Here is a 15,955-nt window from a genome sequence, read left to right as displayed (position 1 = left end):
ATAAAGAACATTTATGTAAAAAGCTTTATGTAAAAATTATTGCTAGATACATTTTTATGGAGTTTTATTGGCTATTTAATTTGGTCCGTGGACTTTCGCTGTTAAATCCTTTATCTACGGAAAGTTTCGGAATAAAAATTAACCTCCTATTTTAAGTTATGCTTGCGAAATGGTATCTGAGTTTTGTGTCGATTGTAGAACACAAGCTTTCTCGTTTCCAATTTAGACAGAGATACGTTGATGAAAATTCTTTATTTCATTCATTTCAAAGACAAAAGGGTTTTTTGTATTTCATTTACATGTTAATTAATTCTCTTATTATTTGAATGTAATAAAAAACTTAATCTACGAATGATTGACACGGACGCTGGTAAAAAATTGTGAAGTCCCGTGTTCCCAAGTGGGGTAAGGGGCAGATACATTATGCATACATCTGTTTCCCTAATAGATTTACTTTAGGGACAAGTAGTAAGTCCTGCCAGACCGAGACATTTTTTTTCTTCGTCTCCACCGGGAATCGAACCCAGGATCCCTCGGTTCTACGCTCACGCGTCAACCACTGTACCAAGGCGGGCGGCGGTTACGGGCGCTGGTATTTGCGTTAAATTCCATGCTTGCTGCACTTGTCAAAATTTATCAGTTATTACATTTCGACACATTATGAAGTACTTTGATAATGTATCGCGACTCTTAAGTAGTCTATTTACTTAGTCTACATACAGTTGAATAGGATAATCTGATAGCTTTATCTCGATAACAATAAAACACATTCGATTATATTGCACATATTTTCCTTTTTTTTTTCTAAATGAATAGGTACAGATCAAATATTAGTTACCTATACAATTTATGGATCTGTCAAATAGATGTCAAAACTACTGCCGCCAGTTTTTTTTCTTCATGGCAAGACGCCAATTATTTGACAGTGTTCTTTATTCTATTTTCTTATTCTTATTTAGAAAACTCATTATTCTAAGTTCAAATGTTCTTATAAAATCATTGTACCTAAACGGTAATTATTGTACTAAAATAAAACTGCACTATTTTAATAGGAAACGTTTATAAATAGAACTAAATCTCAATACCTACCTTGGAAATAGCTTATCCCGGATACATTCTAGGAACACAAATAATCCGTAGGTAAAAGAAAATAACTCTTTTAATCTACGAGTGAAATACTAGAAAAATTGTTTATCCATTTTCAAGAAACGTAATATTATAATAAATATGATAAAATAAAAACACCGGTTTCCCGGAAGGCAGTATTATATTTATTCATGAGAACACTTCGATCCACACGTCGTCATACATTATTCAAATATTAAAGAATACTAAATAATAATAGATGTTATGTTCTTAAAATAGTATTTATTCGTAAAAGAAGAAGTAATTCAGAGTCTAGTGCAATGCGCGCTCAAAAGCGGACGCATTGCGCTGTGCAGAATATGCATAAAAAATAATTAATATTTTTTATTGTCGACGTTATCGCTCGCAACAATGAGCGCTACGCTTGTTCCTAATGAAGTCCTGGCATTTCTGCAGTATCAGCTGGATGTCATGGATGAAGTTAGCATAGAGCAAATTTGCACCAGCAATTTTACGGAAGAAGAGATACGTGACGCCAAATCACTTCTCTTTTCGGCATTGAATATGGCCGACCGGATGCCGTCTCGCAGGAGGGACGAGAAGGGAGAGAGGAGTCTACGGGACATCATCAAGGTGTTCAAGGAGACCGATCCGGACGACGTGCCGACTTTCGTGGCGAAGGATTTGCGTAAGCTGCCTCCCGTCACATTCGACCACGTCGACGTCACCCGCCTTCTTAAGGACATCACTTCATTAAGGACTGCCCTAAAGGAGATGGAGTTTAAATTTGGAGCTTCCCAATCCACCATCAACGATCTGCGTAATGAGGTCGTCGCCCTGCGCGATTCAATTTCATTATGTAGGTCAACGGAGGTTTCATATGTGAACACACGTCGTGGAGCGCAACGTGAGACTTTTGAGTCAGCGAATTTGACGACGCCGCCGGCCGTCGACCGCGTCACGCCGCGCCCCGCCCGACCCGCGCCTCCCCTGGAGAGCCCGCCTCGTGTAGCCAACCCGACACCGGCTGGCTACGCGGCCGCTGCCGCCAAGCCTCCCGTAAAGCGGCAAGAAATCACCCGAGATGGAGATCCCGTTAAGCACAGGGACTCCCCGCGCCGTGCGGCACACTTGTCGAGCGTGAATAGTCATCCACTCGATGAGGAGGGCTTTACAAAGGTAGAGAAAAGGAAGAAGAAAAAGAAGCCCTCCTCCAACAAGTGCGGTACCGCCCCGACCGGTAACAACCACCTGCTGCGGCCCGCCATACCGACGACGCAGCTGTACGTGTCCCGCCTGCACCACTCCACCCAAGCTTCTGATGTAGTGGAGTATGTGCGGGTTAAGACCAAGTTTATCGTGAGGGTCCAGCGCCTGGAGCCGCGCAATAATTTGAATTTTAATTCATTTGTTGTGCGTGTACCGAGCGAGCAGCTGTCGATCTTCATGAGCGAGGAGTTCTGGCCCCGTGGTGTCGTGTTCCGGCGGTTTCGCGGGCGACTTCGCAACACCCAGCCGAAGCCCATTCAGCGAAATATGACACTGCCAGTGCCGTGAATTGTATATAGTGTAGTGCTTAATAGTTTTAGTTATAAAATATTATATGTATGTTAGTCTGTAAGGTATTTATTCTATGGGTCTGTACAATTTATTGTCTGTTACCTGAAATAAATGTTATAAATAAAAAAAAAAAAAAAATAAAACATATGGTTTTATAGAAACGGAATTTATTAATAAAATATATGGTTTATATAATTTAGTATAATATAACTGACGGAAATTTGAATATAGAACCCATTCAATAACAATGAAAGATAAAAAATATGAATATTTCCACAGATACAAAAAACAAGTAGGTAGGTAGGTAGATAGTAATCGACACAGAACGTAAAATATGCCTTTATTGTCCAAGATGAATTTATATTAAAATTGCAACCCTGTAATATATGAGATAGATTTTATATAACTCAACAGAGTCGAGAGGGTAAACTAATATTATTAAACTAAATGGAATTCAAATGACTTTGCCTTCGTATGTAATATCTAGTTACAAGCGGGTACCTAACCCTGGAGCACGAATGAATTTTTAATATAACCCTGAATCGATCGGAAGAACTTTATAGAATACGTTGGAAAATAATATTGTGTTGTTCGCTGGCTATTTATAAATAAAAAATCAATTGACACCTACATGAAGAGACCTACAGAGGGCGCGAACGAATAATATTATGTGTTTGTAACTATAGAACAAGGAGAATGTATTTTTTGGAAATTCAACTGTGAATCGAAAAAAAAAACAAGAAATAATATAAAAACGTTGCGGTTGTACAAGCGATCTAGGTATATTATATAAAAAAATGAATTCCTAGGCCTTGGCGATGCAAAAAGTATGATGAAATAAATTAGATTATGATCATAGTTATCAATATTTATACAATATGTAAGTCATTAAATATTGATAAGTACTAGAAACCTGTCAACGTCATAGAAAAACAAACATCTGTCACCTTTAACTGATAGACTGTACTGAATTAATGTCTTATTTGTTTTGGAAACTTTTGGTCCAATATAAATAAATATGAGTATCGATTGATGCCAAATTTGTGAAACAACAAGACGTATATTATGAACTTTGGCACTTAATCTTAAATATTCCATGCGTGTTCAGGCAGAGGGTTACTTCAACCCAACCTTGAAAGTATTCCCAAATCCAGCTTAGTGTACTTAGGCTGAAAGCTTACGAAAGAATCGGAATACGCCCTTGAAAAATAAACTCGTCAAACAAGCAACATAATAGTTTCAGAACTGATTGAAAAGTGTCAAAAATAGTATATAAACTACAGATAACATAATACTAGGTATATATAGTAAAAACTCAATATGGCAACTCGGGTTTTAATTAAAACGTCGCATTGCATAAGCACAGATTCATAATTTCGCATATATAAAGAGGACTTAGGAAAAGCAATTTATACATGACCTTACACAAGAAATTTCATTATGCGTGGCCGCGATTAAAATAATAGTTAGTTGACTACCTGACGCCCTTATTTTTACGAGATAAATTTTAATGCAAGCTTTTTTCTAATATTGAAGAAGTTATCAAGCTATTAATTTATGTTACAGCTAAATTGAGAAAGATAAAGAGGATTAAATTTTTTTCAAACAGACTCAATTTCATTTTAGGTACTAGGTATCTATTTATACTTTATAGCAGAGATGTAACGGAGCTTCGATTCCGGTTCCGTTAAGTCGGAACTTCCGGTTATTATTACACTTTCGGTTCCGACTTCGGTTCCGATACTTTTGTATCGGATGTTAATCGGAGGTCGAACGAAACAAAGCGGGCGGCGCGCGACGGCTGTGCCAAACAGGTTCATACATGTCGCGCTGGGAATCCCCCGACCCCCACTACGTGCACTCTATCATCAATTATTTTTTCACTTGTTATTATTTGTTACGCCCAAGACACGTTTATAGGTTATAGATAATTGTTTTGATTTTTGCGGCTTATTATCAATGAAAGTGATCTGTTTTTGTGTGGCATAATGAAACCTAAGTCCAGTTGTACAAAATTCCAGCCCCTACAATCAATTGCCCGGCAATATTTGTCATGTCCACCGGGCTCGGTAGCTAGCGAACAACTTTTTAGTGGTGCTGGCCTAACTTACGACTCTTTAAGAAATAGATTGGATGGGGACAAAGCATCAAAGCTTTTGTTCATAAAGTACAATACATTACTTTTGGAGTCCATTTTGATTTAATTTGCTTTAGCTATTGTTCATTTATTGTAATCTCACCAAATGTAACACGCTACTTTGGGTTTTAATTTTAATTAAACTTTAAATTCATTAATTTTATCTTTTGTTCATTTGGAATTATGCCAATTTTTTTTCACAGTTGTTTTTTATTTTATAATAAAAAATAAAAATGAAAAGAATTGACTATAATTAATCATGTTTTATTTGTCCTTAAACAAACTGACCCTGCCTCCGATTTCGATTCCGATTTCGATTCCGATTCCGATAAACCAAATTTGAAAACTCCGATTCCGATTTCGGTTCCGATAAAACTACCTCCGTTACATCCCTGCTTTATAGCATTCTCTTTTAGATTATTACGATAATTGCCTCATTTTTGTTCAGCCATCAGATGGTTTTATTGCCTTTTATTGTTTGGATTGCCTAGTAGGCCTTTTGTTGTTTTTGTTTATTTTATGAATTGTTTGTAACGCATACCAAAATTTGGAAACATTAATTCACTACTAACTAACGATTAAAGTTCAAATACGCCAAAATGTACCTGAAATTCTTACTATTAAAACCAGGTGCTATTTTAGCACTGTCCTAAAAGTACTATGTCCTTTAACCCATTTATCGATCTCTAGGAATTGGAGCAGCGGATATTGGAAAAAGGGAATTTAATCAGGTTTTCGCAGAGATTTTAAAATTGACAAGCTCGTACAGCGTTGCAACATTCAATAAACCATTTATCTATTTATAGCATTCTCTTTAACTACGTTTTCAGTAGATTTATCAGCAACTCATTTTACGCCAGTTTATAAGGATGAAAAAAAGATACAATAAAGATAAATTATTTGTGTGTGTGTGTGTGTGTTTGTATAGATTTGTGTGTGAGATGTGCCGATGTAACTGTGTTATTCTTTCACCAAATTGTCTTTGGAATGGAAAAGTAGATAGGTCTTAATCAACATGTCTACTAGGTAGTAAGTAACTCTTACAAGGAGATGCAGTGCAAAAGTTATAATTTCATACTAATTACAATGTAAGAAACAAAATAAAATACCAAAAAAAATGCCAAAATATACAATATTATAATAAAACTATTTATCGATTAATGCAAGGTGACAATCTTAAAACAATCTCGCTGTAAACCTACGTCATAATTTAGAAAATATAAAAAGCTTTCGCGATACAATTAAACTTGAATATTAAAAGCTTTCTCATTATAACTCCAGAATGTTCTTCCGATCGAGACAATAATAACGATCTCGTTACGTTAGATTTATAAGTTTAAATTAACAATTATAATGTGAAATCAGAATTTAATATCTATAGGTTCCTAGTATACATAGGTGGATTGTATAATATGTAATTATACAGTTATGTCCTTAGAATTCATTTGTATAAACATGAGATGTATTAACATCGTATAATTAATAACGTATTAAACTGATTCTAATTATCATCAATTCATTTAAGGCCTTTTATTTAGGAACATGTAAGTTACAACAAAACTAGGAATATAGATAGTTTTAACTATAGAAGATTTTATACGGCAACTAGCTTTCCGCCCGCGGCTTCGCCCCCGTTTTCAAAGTAAAACCCGTTCCCGTAGGATTTCCGGGATAAAACCTATCCTATGTCCTTTATCGGGTATCAAAATATCTTTATACCAAATTTCATGCAAATTTGTTCAGTAGTTAAGGCGTGATTGAGTAACAGACAGACAGACAGAGTTACTTTCGCATTTATAATATTACTTAGTATGGATTGCAGCAGCTGTGCCCCGCGGTTTTACCCACATTGCTTCTCTATTAGCACTTAATCTGTGGCTTTGGTCATAGTTATATACAGCCTCGATAAATGGACTATCCAACTGTGAAATAATTTTTCAAATCGGTCTCGTTGTTTCTGAGATTGAAAAAAAGTTTTTGTTTCTAAAAGTAAACAAATGAATATTATATTACCTACCTATGTAGTACATAGTCTGGTAATATATAGTCTGAAATTATTTATCGTTATGATTGTGAATTCAAGTAGGTACATTAGGTAATTATTTTAACGATATCAAATTATTAATAGATGTTATTACATTTTTATGTGTTTTTCTCATTATTTGTTTGTAGTTTATGATATTGTTATTTCTTACACGAAAAAGATTTTAAATTATAGGATTAACATTATTATGGAAGCGTATAGTATAGACTGTAGGGATTACGAAAAGTTTTACGTACACGAATTTATGTTTTTGAATAATAACAAGACTATAACTATGTTTGGTGGTTTTCCTTTCATCGTAGGACGTAGAGCAAAGTCTCATTTAAATTGGTGATAGAATGTCAGCCAATATTACAGCTAAGAATTCAAACTATTCGTTTTATTATGAGAGTTTCATACAATTCGCTTTGGTTATATTGAAATGTAATTAAAAGTGTGATAAATGATATTTTCTTGTGGGTGGAATTTCTACGCGTATTTTGGTGTTCACCGCGGACTTTAAAAAAAAATAATTGGATTATGTTGTTGATCGAATAATTAACAGCATTAAATGTTTTAATTTTTTAGGTAGTAAATAAATAAATAAATAAATACTAATAATAATAAGTAAATACTTAATTCCAATTGTAAAACGAATTTACTTGTTTTACGAATACATACATTTTTACCCATTTAGGCGTAGATATGCAGTCTTATCTAAAAGACCAAATTAAAACCGTCAAATTGATGGCACATGGTATTTCAAATGGATTAGAAAAGACATTGGGATTTCAAGGTTTACTATTTTATTGTAGTTTAACCTTTTTAAGGATACTTTAGTGGCGTAGATAGATAAATGAAAGATTAGCCTTAGCAAGGTTTAGCAATAAGTTGCGCCCAGGCCACGGTTCGCTTTGGCTTTATAGATAAAAATAGTTTTTTCAAATTTCAGTGTATTTTTTTCACTCGTATGGCTTTTATGGCAATATTATTATAACAGCACCAACACCTGTACTGCATTATGCATAGTTGTACCTATAATGTATATGTTCCAGGAGGCAACGTTTTTCAGTTTCACGTTGCCATTTATTAAGTATGTACTTACATACTACTTAGGTTACAAATGAGTTTCTTTATCCTTTACTATAACAAAATTCTACCAATTCGAAAATTTAATTTTTGGAACATTTTGTGGGGCATTCTTGTAAGGATTTATGCGTCTTAGTTCGAATCATTTTTTATCGGTACTTTTTGCGAGTGCGTTGATGACAGATGTATAGTCTGTTATATTTTTTATCTGTTCCAATTCCAAGGCCAGCGTTCGATTCGATTTTTAAATGTAGGTAATAATGGAGATGTATTACAGATATCGCTAATTTTTCAATAATAGGTATCGTGATTCTCTCAATAATTTTAACGTTTCCTTTGATTTTTGTTAATCGATACAGAAGTAGTATTAGTAAGTAGTATTTTGACTCCATCTTTTATGCATAGTATGTATTACCTACACGTAGTATATTATTATTAGTCTTTGGTTTAGTCTATAAAATAATAATTTATTTTCTTTCAAGCTATCAAACTGTACTTGCATATTAAGCGACAAATACATATATTTTATCAGAGCCTCCGATCATTACCAAAACCGTAAACAAAATAAAAAAATTAAAAGAATATGTAATAAATTTGATTTAGTATGGTTTTTGCAATACCTATTGTATCATCAACGCTTAAAATTATGCATATGTATAACTTTTCACTTTGAAGTCAAATTACCTCGTGGTTCCATTAGATATAAGCTTCTTGTTCCAAACTAAAAGATTAAAGACATTGTCAAATGGCTACCACGTTATTATTAACAAGGGATTCTATAAGGGTTGAACCCCTATAAAGGTGATCTCAGCACGAAACTGAATGACCTTTTCTCACACTTTTACACCCTTTGAAATTAAGCGATGCAAACAAATCAAATCCTTATGTGTATCTAATAGCGTATATAATGAATTGGCTTCTGGTAAGTCAACCCTAATCTTGGGTTCAGTGGCTAATCAACAAAAGGAACTATGGAGTTAATCATGTCCGGATTAGAGTAGGATATTCCGTCAAGTAATGTAAAAAGAAATAAATTTGAGGTTGGATATCCACAGATTTGAATGATGCGTGCAAAAATATAAATTTATACAAATATAAATCCTACTAACTATATCGTTTAGGGCCTAAACTTTAGGCAAAGAAAGTCGAATTAATTTGTAATGACGATAGATATGAACAATTTCTTAAATTAAAATTAGATCATTATTGTCATCATAATTTTAAGAAATTATATACCCATTTTTTTCGTTTGTTCCGTTTTCAAAAAAGTTTCTAGGACCTTTTTTTATACTCTGTGGCACGGACTTGTCTGAATATTATTTTTATTATATTTCAATGTAAGAACTTGACCCTGCTTTACTGTAATAATATGTGTAAATTACTATTTAATTTACTCCCGCATACACATGTGTATCATTGAACTGTTTTCATTTCATTATAAATTTATTTTTATCTCAATCAGTTGCGGAATTCAAATAATTCTATTTCCTTTGTCTGTTTACATTTAAATCGATATTACATTATTCATTGATTATATTATTTTTATGTCTATGTTTCCTAAACTTTATTTTAACATCTCCATGTTAAAATTAACATATTATTAATTTGAAACTTCGGACTCACATTTTTTATTATTATAGGGAAATAGATTGGATAATCAAATACATGATTACTCATTTTAATTCGTCTTTTTGTCAATAAAAATCATCCGCTAACGCTTCGTGTCTATCCATGTTAGTAAAAATGTTAATATTTTACTCATAATTTTTTAGCTATTCTATACAATGTTCTCATCGCTTATTTTTTCTACGAATATTTCAGGGGTGTTGGACCAAAACAGAACCGGTGTCGGCACATGTTATGCTAATTTTAATTCTTATTTTATAGTCATTGCTTGTGTGAGATATTAACAACATTCGAACCTAGTTATCGCAAACTAATTTACATAATTGGAGCATTTAAGTTTCACCGCACTTCAAGTTAACGCGTTAGGTGTGTACTCGTCTAGATTCTAATGGTGAAATTAAGGGTCGTGGTCGCATGATAAGTACTTAACTTAAATTTTAAAATATACAAAACCAAAAAAGGGTGATAGGATCCGTCTGTAGAAGGAAATAATTCTTAACAAAAAAATAATTAAAAAATAAAACAATGAATGAAACAAAAAATTAACGAACAACACAGAATAAAAAAATAAAAAAAGTACGCACTTGTGATGTGATGGTGTGTAGGGTACCACTGAAGAATCGTTGTAATTTTCACGTAAGGGGTTTCACGAAAAAAACTTTCACAAATAATTGACAATCCTGAAGGATCCTCACTCACTTGTGCTTGTTATGGGGGTCGTATTGGAGCCGGTATCGCGACTGGGGTCAGGTGCACATGCCGCGCTGAGAGGATTTCAACTGTGCCGGTAGCGACGACGTGTTGATGGAGCGTGCGGACCGTCAAAGACCGATTTGTTGCACGCAACACGTGCTAACTTTTTCGCGGTTGGAGCGCGACTGACGGATGGGAGCGATCGCCGCTAGTATCAGCGTTCAGCACCAGGGAGATGCGCTATGGAGGCTGCGCCATGCGTCCCTCCGCGCCCGCGCCCCGCGAACACGCGTCATTCCACCCCGCACCCCTCCCTAGTTCTCACCCCAGGAGATCGCTCCGACCCGTCCTGATGAATACAAGGATTATTATTTCCATTTCAGTACGGCTATAGAATTAATAAGCTTAATTTTACACACAATAGCATAAACGTTTTTTTACAGGGCAAATAATTAAAAAATGCTTACAGAGAGCTTTGCATAAGCCGTGTTTATATTTAATTTTAAGTAGGTAGGTAGGTAGGTAATATTTACAATTCATTTGAGATAAATCCAGAAAGTTTTTTTGTATAATTTTTAATAAAATAAAGTAGAATAATAGAATTACATTGCGTATGACACAGTTACATAATTTGTATTCTGTTGTATGATCCCAGGCGACACGCAGCCTGCGCTTACAAGCTAAGTAACCGTTAACTTTATCGTCCCTCAAGAAACTTGCCAAAATTATATCTATATAGACACTGACATATGATATTGTTTCTCATATTTATGCCTAAATAAACATTATTCAAAGGATAAAGTATACCTACTATGTATACCTAATGTATAATATTATTTATTGTTCTAACAATTTTATATTTCTCTACTTTATAAAAAACCTGCGTTTAATTTGGTATAAGTTTGTTTTGTTTGTTACTAAAAAACAATATTTGATATACAAAGGTTATAAAAAACCGTTATCATAATTTTTTCCTCAATCGATTGATTTATATATTATTGGCGATCAATTTCTAAAACACATTAAACGCCAATTAAAAATTCAACAATTTTGTTATTAGTTAGGTATTCATAATCTTGATAAACTTCCCTTAATGAGGGTAGTTTTTAATGACGCCAATTTACTTGAGAATATTATACAAACGATGAAAATTGGTATTATCCAATGATAAGATGAGGCGTTATAACTACGTACCTACTTAGTACATGGTAACTCAACGGGTATTATATGCGAGTATCAACAATTCTTTGAAATTAAAAAATTAAACTATCAACAACTTCTTTCAAAATTGCAATCATCCATAACGTAAACAGATTATACACAAACATCATTTTGTAAGCGTGGTCTCAATTACCGGTTATTCTAAAAATATTTTTAATCTATGTCAGTAGGGGACCTAGTGCAATGACTTGCTTTGATAATATTACTCACTCATTTTAGAGGAATTTAGATTATAATCTGAATTTTAAAATTAAAATTATGTGTCTAATAGTATTGTAATCGATCACAAAAAAATATAAAAATATTGTATTCAATTTAATGGAATTATTTAAAAGTAATTTAATTAATATTGATGGAGTTTTTCAAGTTTCAAGAGTCTTTCCGATATCTACTTTAATTTTTTCTTTGTGTAAATATTTTTTTTGTGATTGCAACTGCAACGTTGATATAATCTGTCGTAAGTAATTTTATTTTTCATTGTTTTCGCATCTATTCCAAATATGTAATAATTTAAGAAAGAAGTAACAAGTATTTTTAGGATTAAAATGACATATGGGCATAGCATAATATGGGTGAGTTATTGCACGATTCATTTCAAAGAATCTATTCCATACCGATTGATTAGTTGTTGAACTCAGATATGCAATTAAATTCAATTGAAATCATGTCTTTTGTTTACAGTATTACGTCATATTGCATTTAAAAATAAGATAAATAATTAATGGTAAATAATGAAACATTTGGTACCTAAAAATAAAACAAAATAGGAACAGATCATGAAACTTTTAGAGAATTTATTCAATCCGATCTTGTTTACATAAAAACCTGTTGCATGCGCGTCAATCCTGGGACAGAGTTAATTTCAATTCGGAGTATTTATAAAAAAATATAAACCAATCTATATATCATTGATACGTAAACATTTGTCACATGACGTAGGTAATAAACGGAAAACATTTAAGCTACGTCGTTATATATACAGTGAATGTCAGAGTATTTTAATAGTGCAAATGTGTATCGGATTGTGATTGGTCGGCACTCGGCAGTCCATGTCAAGGATACAGATAAATCAATATGTGCAGGTACATCGCTCGGGGGTTGAATATGATTATATAATGCACGCTTTGACGTCATAAGGGTTACTGACCGAGTGTACCGTCCATTGCGTTTTACGTTGAAGGTAAGGAATAGAACTCTCTTGTTAAAGTGGTAATGGGTATGCTAAGTTTTCGAGTATCGTTGGAGTGTAAGATGTCGCTTTAAAATAAAAGAGCGTTCAACAAAAAAACAAAAATCGTATTAAAATGTCAAAGAACAACATGAAAAAACTTTATAATATCTGATAACATATACGCATACAAGTTTAATATTCGAATTGTAAATGTCGATATTTTCTTGATATAGTTTTATGAATAAAATATGACAAAGTTGGTTATTTTACTTTTTAATATTGTCCTGACATCTCCCTGTACGTAGTACCTACCTACCTCCCACTTAAAAATTTAAATTATTCTGGAATACTACCTAAGATCTTTTATTTATATCTAAGTAATGCTAATACATAGTCTTAGTCCTAAGGTAAATAATAAATATCTACTAAATATCATATCGCGTTGAACTCTTTCGACTAGCAACCATGTTCCATAACAGGTACATATTATTATTATATTCAATAATTATTATAAACAGTAGATACTTCTTTCCGAATCGGTGGTAAATATATTAAAATATGTAATGACGTTTCAAAAGTGCTTCTAAAAGAAGTCTAATTGAATAATTATTAAATGTTTGAGTTTGAGTTTGAAAACTAGCGGTCCGCCCCGGCTTCGCCCGTGGTACATATTCACGTTTTCTCTACATAAGAACCATCCTCGAACTTCAAGGAATATAATAAAAAAAGAATTATCGAAATCGGTTCAGCCGTTCTCGAGTTATGGAATTACAACGAAAAGTGGCATTGATTTTTATATATTAGACTAGCGGTCCGCCCCGGCTTCGCCCGTGGTACATATTAACGTTTTCTCTACATAAGAACCATCCTCGTACTTCAAGGAATATAATAAAAAAAGAATTATCGAAATCGGTTCAGCCGTTCTCGAGTTATGGAATTACAACGAAAAGTGGCATTGATTTTTATATATTAGACTAGCGGTCCGCCCCGGCTTCGCCCGTGGTACATATTCACGTTTTCTCTACATAAGAACCATCCTCGAACTTCAAGGAATATTATAAAAAAAGAATAAACGAAATCGGTTAAGCCGTTCTCAAGTTATGCGCTTACCAACACATTTTGGGATTCATTTTTATATTATACTAGCGGTCCGCCCCGGCTTCGCCCGTGGTACATATTCACGTTTTCTCTACGTAAGAACCATCCTCGAACTTCAAGGAATATTATAAAAAAAGAATTAACGAAATCGGTTAAGCCGTTCTCAAGGTATGCGCTCACCAACACATTTTGCGATTCATTTTTATAGTATAGAAGAAGAAGAAGATAGATAATGTTTAAACAGTATAAAAAATAAATAATTATAAAAAAAAAAAATTAAAATCAATGACATATACTCCGATTGTTGTTCATTGATTTTATGATATTTCGTGTATTCATGAAGTATTTTTGTAAGTAGTAATAGGAAAATAGTTTTCGAATAATGTATAATATTATCATTACCTATATAATAAAATTAAATGTAGATTCGCCAGCAATAAGTTATAACTACAGAATACAATACTTTATAACGGAGTTTTTGTCCCATCGAGAACGTTATAACCCAATGAATTATTTATTGATATGGCATTGACATTTATATTGAATGATTGGTGAATCTATAGAAATTTTCATTCAGCGCCTGTTATAAATAACACAATGTCCATAAAGTATATTATATTTGGAGGGAAAATAAGTTAATTGGATATTATTCACAGGAAAGTCTTTCGTATACCTTTACTTTCTTTTATAAATAGGCCGCTTTATTTTTCTCATATGTTTTTATTCATCACCTATACAAAATAAATGTGTTTATTCTTACGTATAGGTAGTTTACTGAAAAACTTCTGTCACAACTCACAACTCACACTGTATCCTATACTCTTGTTAATTTAAAATTAATTATATGCTGTTCATATTTCAAAATATTTTTTTATCTATAACTTATAGATTGTATTTTACGATCTCAAAGACGAATCTATTCTTTATCTATATACTGCGAATACATTTAACTACAATCTATACGCAAAAGGCGTTTTGCATTACATATTCGGGCCACCATAGTATAACAAAGGGACATTCAGAGTTTTTGTTTGATTTATAAAACATACGCTTGACTTTTGAGGACAAGTTTGCATTTAAATCTCCTAATAGTAGCCTATGTTATTCTCTCGTAATTATATTAGGTACTTCAACATAAAAAATCAATGCCAATTTTTTTATACTATACCTATCTAGCAAAGAATACGTAATATTAGGTATTTTACAGATTTTGAAGTTACGGGAAACCATCAAAACAAAAATTAAAAAAAGCCTCATTAATTTTCACTCAAGAAACATCTTATCAATTATATTCATAATTGACATCATTGTATGAATTATCTACTTTCAAGTTCAAATACAAAATACAACCGCAAAGGCTTCGCGTAATCTAACACAGAGTAAATAAATCAGTAAGAGAAAGGATCATTATATTTTCATGTAAACAACATAAGTAGAATCACGTGGTTTTTGCATGTGTGCGTTTAAAATACATTATGATGATGTGCTGTGTGCTGCGACCGTCATCAAACTTGTTTCTACTCACACACGATCACTCATTTATGTTGACAGTTGACATGGAGTTCATATTATGTTGATAAGCAATTGGCATATTGTAATAAATGCTGGCTGAAAAAATACTACGTGCATACCTGAATTTTAAAGAGCTCTTTGACTGTAGTGTTTAGTCGTTGTCCGTTGATACGTACGTAATATATACGTATAATTTTGGCAGACTTTTTCCTTGAAACAAACTACGGAAAGCTGCGTTTTGTCTCTGTCTCTGTAGACTGTAACGAGAATAAAGGGCGCTATACTAGGAAGAAACTGCCCTTTGCCGCATGTATTTTGTAATTAATTCTACTTTTCAGTAGTTGTCTTATTGTAAATTCTAGTACCTATTTGATTTTAGTATTAGCACAGATTATATTATATGTATTACTAGAGGTAATAAACTAGTAGCTGTGCTTGTAGTATGATGTGTCGCAGTTGTGTTATAATATCAACATTCTTACGGATGATTGTCTCATAATATATGTACCTATCAAAATTCAATCACTCTTAATGAAAATGTATGTAAATAATCAACAGATTGTAGCTTATATATTGAAATTATTGAAACTAACAACACATTACACAACCGATCAGGGGCCGTCTTATGACTTCTTATTTCGAGACAGTTTACGCCGTGAATTGAACTGACTGGAAAATTCATTTATATACAATTATAATATAATTATTAGCCCTGGCTGGTTATGTCTGGAACTGTCTG

General features: G+C 33.1%; 2 protein-coding genes across 4 annotated transcripts in view; one reads left to right on the top strand and one right to left on the bottom strand.

Annotated features, from left to right (window-relative positions):
- Positions 1 to 10,427, bottom strand: part of LOC123695315 (sodium-independent sulfate anion transporter) — a 30,955-nt gene extending 20,528 nt beyond the window's left edge. Inside the window, exon 1 of one of the 3 annotated variants that reach the window (XM_045641125.1) lies at positions 10,106 to 10,427. The gene's annotated coding sequence lies outside the window, so the exon portion shown is untranslated. The remainder of the gene's footprint in view (positions 1 to 10,105) is intronic. The other 2 variants (XM_045641126.1, XM_045641128.1) reach the window with 2 other exon arrangements.
- On the top strand, positions 1,498 to 2,643 carry LOC123695652. The gene has a single exon (XM_045641558.1). The coding sequence runs from the start codon at positions 1,498 to 1,500 to the stop codon at positions 2,641 to 2,643; it is 1,146 nt and encodes a 381-aa protein (XP_045497514.1).
- Positions 10,428 to 15,955: the final 5,528 nt, after the last annotated feature.

Source organism: Colias croceus, chromosome 11 (genome assembly GCF_905220415.1).
Source record: "Colias croceus chromosome 11, ilColCroc2.1".
Taxonomy (NCBI): domain Eukaryota; kingdom Metazoa; phylum Arthropoda; class Insecta; order Lepidoptera; family Pieridae; genus Colias; species Colias croceus.
The sequence above is the reverse complement of the archived record's forward strand: the minus strand, read 5'-3'. Positions and strand labels throughout refer to the sequence as shown.

Excerpts from the sequence above, each read along its gene's own strand:
- LOC123695652 (XM_045641558.1), top strand. The coding sequence starts at position 1,498 with ATGAGCGCTACGCTTGTTCCTAATGAAGTCCTGGCATTTCTGCAGTAT.